Below are 8,579 nucleotides of genomic sequence, written 5' to 3'. Positions count from 1 at the left end.
TGGCGACCCTGAGATAACAACTCAGTGTGTGCTGCCTGTAAACATGCAGTTAACATTTATTGGCTCTATTTATATGAGACTTCAAATCAGATATCATACTACACGAAGTGCAATTAGCCATGCCATTTTCACATTCATAAAACTATACCACACTCACTCACAGTTATTTATGTGTGGGGGAAAAATGTTGCATAAAGAGTTTCTGAAAATAATTTGTTTGCTGAAAGATGAGAATATAGTCAACAAAGAAAATAATCAGACGGTTATTATTAGTTATTACAAGAAGTTAAAACATCTGGATGGCCTTTAAGATGACTAATCCGGAGGCAAGAAGTCCCAGATCCTTATGCCACACCCAACATCATTAATTCTGAGATCTGGGCAAGACTTTTCTGAGTATCAATTCTCAAAAAATAGTTTGCTCCAATTCCCTAGAGCGGTAAGTAGCATAGCTCTGAGAGTAGGAGTGGGTGCAACAAAGGTGACTCATAAGACTGGGAGACAAAACCACTGCCTACCTCTGCCATCATTCTTTGAGCAGACTTTGCTTCCGTGGTTACTGCAGCTTTCACCTCTGCTTATTTGTTTACCATGTCTTCTGTGCCCAAGACATGGTGCTGAGATCACAGGCAATCTCTCTTTTCCAGCTTTGCTGATCCTGTGGGGACGAGAAAAGAGAGAAAAGTTTAAGTGAAGAACGCCCTTAAAGAAAACAGGAGGGAGGGAAAGAAATGGACACATTTCTGCCACTCTCCACCCACTTTCTCCCTCTAACACCTCTCACTCTCAGAAAATTGGCTTTATGCCTTTTCTTGTTTCCTTGGGACTCCTGGGTCCTTCTGTCTCCTGAAGCTACAGGAAAAAAAAAATTGAACATAAGTATGTGATTCTTTATCTCCCCCAGCTTTTCTTCTCAACTATTTCCTACTTCTTTTCGCTCTAACAGTCCAAGTGCCCTCCCCACCCAACGAGCCTGTTTTACTCTGATATTCCTGTTAGCTAGTAGCCTGTTTCAACCTGCTGCTTCTCCGAGGCCTGGAGGCCTCTGTCTGTTGCAAGATAATGTGGGGTTTGGATCTTAATTTTCCTCCTCCCCCAGAAGAAAGCCCTGACTTTCATTTTGCTCTCTCCAATGCACCCCAAAACACATTTGAGACGGAAACAAATCCACTTCTGCTTTTTTTTTTTTTTTTTTTGGCAATGAGAAACCTTAAAAAAAAATAGTCACCTTATTTGCAGTTATTTTGACTGTTTGCAGCCTGTATATCACGGTTTCCTTAAGGATGAATACAGGTAAGATCTAGGAGGGAAATTTCTCTACATTAAGGACTGAAAAGAAGGATTAGTTCCCAGGGACCTTAGAAAACTGAGTGGTGGAAGTTTTGTTTCCACCACCTGTTTCCGTGGCTGCTGAGAGTTTTGGGGAACCAGTCTGGAGTCACCTTACCTCTCCACCTGGCTAGGTTCTCAGGACAATATGATGTCTTGGTTCACTAGTTTGAAGATTAATAGATGGCTTCCCTAATTTCTGATCTGCTTTATGAAATCCAAATCTTTCTAGTTCCATCAATCAAGATTTCTTCCTTATCCCAGGAGTGCTTTTCTAACATCTTACTTTGATTATAGAGTGATAAAAGAGTTATTTTATGGTTGAAGCCAGTTACTTATTCCCAGTTCTTTTTACCTCCTAGGTTACTGGTAGCTTTATACTTCTACATTTACTAAACAACGCTAGTGTGAAAAAGGTTCTTGCTGACCCAATACTTTACTTGCAATAGCCCAGCTCCCTTTAGCTTACTTTGCAAATACTCTTTGGGTAAATGGGTGAGATTGGGCTTAGTGTATGTAACAAAATACAACTCCTGTTTCACTGATAGGGGCACTGCTGTTTTCCAAACTGTCCAACAGATGCAGGGGTGTTTTGCTCATTGTGGCAATTTATCAGTAATTTATAAGCTGGTCCAGTCCCATATCTTTATGCAAGCTAAGATCTTGAATGAGGAACTGGGATTATGCAACAAATTGTAATCCTGTAATCCCTGTAATCCTTGCTTTAACATATCTTTCAAAATTTTATGTTACATGTATTAAGAAACATTTGTTTTATGTATTTCTTCCACTTTTCCCTTTTAGAGATTTCTATTCTTTCCTGTTTTACAGCTTTCCTTATAATAGCTACAACTCTAACTCACTTTCATAAATGTTTTTCATTAGCTGCATTAGTATGGACCCAGAACCAGTATGAAAATGTGTGTTGACAGCTGACCACATTTAACTGTAAGTGATTTTACAGTGGAGGTATCTTTGTGAACTGACATGACAAATTTGTTCATGGCAATATGCTGTTTATACAGGTGTCTTACCTATGTGTTTGAACTTATCCACTTGCATAATTATGATGTTAAATAGCTCACAAACTGTAGGTAATGAATTATCTTTACCTTTCTTCCCTAGTGAACAGTATCTAGGCTTTGATACAATGGCTATGATCATTCTGAACACAATATAATTTAAACTAAGAGTAATTAAATCTTGGCCAAGCAATTAGGGCCAGTTCTGATCTGCAGGAAATAATCCAGCTTATAAGCTTCTGTAGTAGTTTATAACCATCTTTTAAAGGAAAGTTCACCTCTTTTTTTGAGGTTTGTCCACTTCTTTCTTTAACAAAAGTAAGATGACTACCCAGGTTAAAGGAAAAAAACTAGCATAGTCAAAAGTTATATTAAGCGTTCAGCAGTGGCAAAATCACCCTTAGATGTTCTCTGTTTTGAAATGAAATTTGAGAAGACTCAAAAGCTTTCGAACAATATACCACTGGGATGTCATTGGAGTTAATACAGTTTCATAAGCCCATATCTTTTTAAACAGATTCTCTGCCTCCTCAAGGTTGAATGTAACTTTACCACAACTTTACCACAAAAAGACTAAATTATTAAGTTAGTTATTATTTATATTAATTTAATTTTCATTAATAATACTATTATAATAATATATTATCATGATATAATAACATATCATGTTATAAAACCGTATTATTAATATAGTATTATTATTAATATGCAATTATTTGTATTAATTTAATTATTAGAATTAAAAATTGTTATTGTCACAGCATATGGATCCTCCTCCATATACTACCTAGAAATGCTTTGAATGTATGTAGATGAGTGTGTTTTTCCAGACCTTGTAAATTAAGTAGGATAGCTCTTTCAGCTAGTGATGCTACTTTCTCAGTAAACTACACTACTCTAAATTGGTAGGGAGAAAGCTATTTTGCAAGGATTGGTGTAAATGATGTGGAAGGTGATGTTTCTTCTCCTAAGCCATCACAGGCCATAAGATTGAATATTGGAGCTAGTGGACACTCTTAGTTTCTACTGGAGAGTGTGCTCATAAATAGTATTCTATTGCAAAATGGTTTGTTGAATAATTCAGAAGTGGCACTGTTACAGAGACAAACAGGACATTAAATCAGTTATTCCAGAATTCAAGTCTCTCTCTAACATAATATCTACATATTAATTGCACATAGATATGATCTTTATGCCCTTGCTATGAGACATCCAGATATAATCCATATTTTATCTAAAACCAGCATGTCCCATACTTCATAAAAAATCTGTTTGACTGGGTTTATTATTTGAAGCTCAGTAATTTGCACACTACTGCTCTGTGCCTTTCCAAGCAGAGCCTACTTGCATTTATTTAATTTGGAGTAAGAAGAGAGTACATTTGCACCTGGTAGCACTAAACCATGTAAACATACCTTTCAATTTCCATACAACAAATTGGGTATGAAAGTCTTCTTCAGTTTAGACATCACAGGACAGTGCAATGGTGCAATGTCTGTGTTTGTATTTAAGCCGTGAAAAAGGTTTAGCTCAAAGGAGATTGTGTATTGACAATATGCAGCCTGACGTTGGTATTGAATATACAGCTTATAAAGCTTTGAAGGCACCTTTGTTAACTACTGAAAGTGAAGACAAGGCAAAAAAAAAAAAAAAAAAGATACCTTCTGTAACTACTGAGGTAGGAAGAGGAGGTGATGTGAGGGCAAGACGTCACAAGTAGTCCTTATCAGCTAATTCCCTTGTTATCTCTAAGGCACAGATGACAGCTCTGCCCTCTTACATCCAAAAGTTAGTGAGAAGATCTCTGGCTTTCTTTTTCTCTGTGAAAGAATCTCTGACTTCTTCCTTTTCTGTATACAAAACATTAGCTCTTTTAAGCTCCTCTAGGTCACTCTGCATGTGCAGGGGGTTGGACTAGATCATCTCTAAAGGTCCCTTCCAACCTTAAGGATTCCATGATTCTATGATTCTAAAGTCTAACACTGATCAGCACATTGGAAAGTATACAGTGTTGGACATGCCTTCCAGCTGTCATACATAAAAATATCTAATGTGAGTTATATTTTAGATAGTCTTTTTAGAATCAGATAGAGGTATGGTTAATAAAAATGTGTAATTATTAAGAATTTCATTGACGTGTTTGGGAGATGGTGCAAACATTGTCTCTGCATCCAAGATGATTATGAATCCAGGCAGATTTCGAAAAAATATTCCCTTAATAACTGTCCTGAAGTGACATTGAATTTGAACTTTGATCTTCTAAGTTATGTGAACCCTTCCAAAAATATGGCACAAAAGAAGGCATCTTTATAAAAAGTCATCTTTAAATCTTAAAAAAAATAGTCATCTTTACAAATAAATGAAAAGCAGTATATGGACAAGCATTATAAAAATACGATGTATCAATATAAATTTGATTGGCATCTTGAAAAGATTATCATTAAAAAAAGATGATTGTACCAGTGACCAGTGTGGATTAAAGCAACATGAAGAAAATGCCTATTCACATAAAAGACTGTCTGCCATAGGATAATAAAGGTTATGATGGTTACCATTGTAACCATCAAAAGCAAAAATTTGTTTTGAATACATCAGAACTCTGTAGCACTGCAACTGATAGCTAGAAAACTCCAGAAAGATGAAAGCAGGATAAACTGAGAGCCATAATGTTTTCCACTTTGGATGAGAGGACTGATGGATGGATGGAGAGATTCATCTTAGGCCAAAATTGGAGTTGCCTGTCCAGGGTGACAAAGAGAGATACCTTAAGAGGCAAAGATGTTCTTGGAGATTTTGAGTTACATATCCATATGTATGGGAGCTTCCCTTCCCTTCCCTTCCCTTCCCTTCCCTTCCCTTCCCTTCCCTTCCCTTCCCTTCCCTTCCCTTCCCTTCCCTTCCCTTCCCTTCCCTTCCCTTCCCTTCCCTTCCCTTCCCTTCCCTTCCCTCTTTTCTATTCATCTCAGAGCACTTGCTCTCTTATCTACCACCAGTAGACCAGATGCATCTTTATGTTTAACAGGAAGAAGGGCGGAAAAGCCATTGACAATTACAGCCACCACAAGGAATAGAGAGGCTCTAGCTTCAGGGAGTCAAAATGAGGGGTAGGCAATTCCTACACGATAGTAGGTCTGAAAGGGATTGTAACATGGCGACCTGAGTGATGGAAGAAGGTAAGAGTTAATATCCTAGTATCTGTTCAAGCCTCAAAAAATATTAACTTCAGATACTATAAGTTGTAGAGGTCTGTGGCAGAGGTTTTACACCTCAGTCAATGGGCCAGCTGCCCTCCTTTGATAGCATTCAGAATGCTCTGTTTTCACTTACTTGGCTAATGGATAGCTTTCCCTCTTCTTGTTCCTCTTAAAAACTCAACAAGCCTATGTTTTTATGATTAGCCTTCAGTCTCATCACCTAACATGTAAGAATTCAGCAATGTATTGCTGAATATGAATATTGAATATACTGAATGTTCAATTCTATAATGTATTTTCTATACTCCTCATCAGAGAATTGCTCAGCTAAAATAGCATAATAATTTTCAATTGTTCAAATAATTCCATAAAGCTTTAACCACAGTAATTTGATTTACAATTTTAATACTCTGGATTTTCTGTGGCTGCAGAAATACGGCTCCACACATATGTGAACTGTATAGATAGTCTCTTACCTAGAGTACACTTTATCTTGACTGAGGTGACTTTTCAAGGTAGAGAGACTCCTATTCTTCTTGGTAATGTTCCTGTCAAATCATTTTCTGAAGTTAAGATGCCTCTCTTGTTGTGAGCACCTAAATCTTTCTCTTCCACTTTACAACAGCTGGCACATCTATGCGAGAGGTGGGACAAAGGGCCAGATTCTCTTCCAGACAGAGGGAATTACTTGGCCACCAAAACATTAAGTCATTCTTCTTTTTAAAAGAGGCAGGAATGCTAATTCTGACAGCGTAAGCTAGACAAGAGTTCAAACTGTAGTCTCAAAGAGAATGAGGACAGAACCCGGGAAAGTCTACTGTTGTGTTAAAGCAATGTTCTGAACGAAGACTAACAGAACTAATATACAAATGAAAGGTCAGGAAGTAAAGAAGCCTGTGCTACAAAGAGGGATCTGAGAAATTGTCAAAAGAAGGCTGGAGAACTGTGAGTGTATAAAAACAGGAACTAAAAAGTGTGCCATCAGTAAAGAAATAACACAGTAGTTTGGCTCCACATTATGACACTGATTAACAAGAACAAAATGTAGGTTGGCTTCATCAATTAATTGATAGGAATGATCCCTGCCTTTCTCAGAAGCTGGTTTTGGCATATTTACTGTACTGTGTTCTTTTACTAAGAAAAATGGAACATACAGTAGTGAGTCTCTAAACATCTTTCTTTAAACCTAGTGCTCCCAGTGAGAATATCTGTCAAACAGATGCACAAGTGAGGGAAGTTAGAATGAGAAAACACACATACATTTTAAAGTCCTCTCCATTTTCTATACATAAAATCAGAGTGATCTGTGGAAACTGTAGTACGAGGCAATCTTAAAAAAAAGCATCTAAGCCCTTTAAATGCAAATCCTTTCTCTGAACTGAAAATGACAGTAATTGAATATTTATCCAATTTGCATACTTAGAGAATGCAGCTGGCCAATTAATTATCAAACAAATGTAAAATAATAAATTATTTATTATGAAACTTCTTTTCCTGAGATAAATAGGTGAGCATGCACTAATGGCATGTACTTGGGATTGGCATTATCCTGCATATCTAGAGCTTTCAGGAGCCCAGGGAAAGCTGAGTGAAATTTGTGAGTTCTTGAGAGTTGCAATGTCCAATTTATTTTCTCTTATTTTTATCATAACTGCTCTGATTGGATCTGTGGCAGGACTTCTAGGAAATGCAGCTATCTTGGCTGTCAGTTCAGCTAGCTGGGTGAGGAACATTATCTCCTATGACATGTTGATCATCTTTCTGAGTTTATCAAGAATCTGTTTGCAGTACTGGATTATGCAGGATTTGTTTGTAGGTTTGGTCTTCCCATCTTTCTACTATGTTGACAATTTATTTGTAACTTACAAGACAGTTTTTATGTTCCTGAACTATGCCAGCCTCTGGTTTGCTGCCTGGCTTAGTGTCTTCTATTGTACGACGGTTGCCACTTCTACACAATCTTTCTTCATCTGGCTGAAGCAAAGAATTTCCAATCTTGTGCCCTGGATGCTAATAACATCATCTCTTTTTTCCTTTGCAACCAGTTTTCCTTTCTTCTGGAACATCTACAGCGTGCATGACAACTTTACTGCTCCTTTAACTGTGACAAACTCTTCAGAAAGGACAGCCACAATGAGAACTAGTTTTTTTGTATTGATTCTTCTCTGTAACGCTGGTATAGCCTTGCCCTTGATATTGTTTGTTGTTTCAAGTATCTTGCTCATTAGGTCTCTGTGGAGACACATGAGAAAGATGCAAAATAATACAACTGGCTTCAGGGATCCTTGCTCAGAAGCCCACATGGGTGCCATAAAGTCAGTCCTCTCCTTCCTCATTCTGTATGTTACATATTTTATTGCTTTGGTGCTTATTTTATCTGACATGTTCTTACCTTTCAGCACTGGGGAAGCATTATGTACAGCTGTAATGGCTGCTTGTCCTTCAGGACACTCTATGATCTTAATCTGGAGCAACCCCAAATATCAAGAGCTGCCAGCTAGGATTTTTAACCACACAAACTGTCAAAGGAGACCTAGATCCATATGAAAGTCCATTGGTTAGCCTGGGCTTTCTCATTTAGATCTGTATGAATTAAATCAAAGTCACTGGAAGCATAAAATATTAGGAGCATGAATGAGTAGATTATAGCCCTGATTTGGAATCACAAAGATGCTAAGAATACAGGATATTGCTTTATCTTAATATGATCTTTGAAATGATGATTTCTGTGAGTTTTCTCCAGTTTTAAAAGACGATTGTATGTACAGGGACATAATTATGGATGCTAAAACCAAAGGATTCAGAAATTTGTTTATGATTCTGTATAATTTCCGAGGATTTGAATTTATTTGTTGATTCTGGAAACATCTTTAAGGTTCCGATGTGATTCAGTAAAGATAACTAAGTTGTATTTTGTAATTTTGGGGGCTACAAGAATTCACAGCTTTAGAAATATATTAGACTGTCCTGGACAAATCACACATTTCAACAGAGTCCAAAACTCAGCATATTCTTGTTATGTTAGTACTGGGAT

General features: G+C 37.2%; 1 protein-coding gene across 1 annotated transcript; it reads left to right on the top strand.

The window, feature by feature from the left end:
- The first annotated feature begins 7,162 nt into the window (after positions 1-7,162).
- Positions 7,163-8,092, top strand: LOC104564898 (taste receptor type 2 member 40). The gene has a single exon (XM_010211532.2). The coding sequence runs from the start codon at positions 7,163-7,165 to the stop codon at positions 8,090-8,092; it is 930 nt and encodes a 309-aa protein (XP_010209834.2).
- The last annotated feature ends 487 nt before the right edge of the window (positions 8,093-8,579 follow it).

This window comes from Tinamus guttatus, unplaced genomic scaffold, assembly GCF_059628265.1.
Source record: "Tinamus guttatus ecotype Peru unplaced genomic scaffold, ASM5962826v1 Tinamus_guttatus_pri_ptg000646l, whole genome shotgun sequence".
Lineage (NCBI taxonomy): Eukaryota > Metazoa > Chordata > Aves > Tinamiformes > Tinamidae > Tinamus > Tinamus guttatus.
The sequence above is the reverse complement of the archived record's forward strand: the minus strand, read 5'-3'. Positions and strand labels throughout refer to the sequence as shown.

Excerpts from the sequence above, each read along its gene's own strand:
- LOC104564898 (XM_010211532.2), top strand. The coding sequence starts at position 7,163 with ATGTCCAATTTATTTTCTCTTATTTTTATCATAACTGCTCTGATTGGA.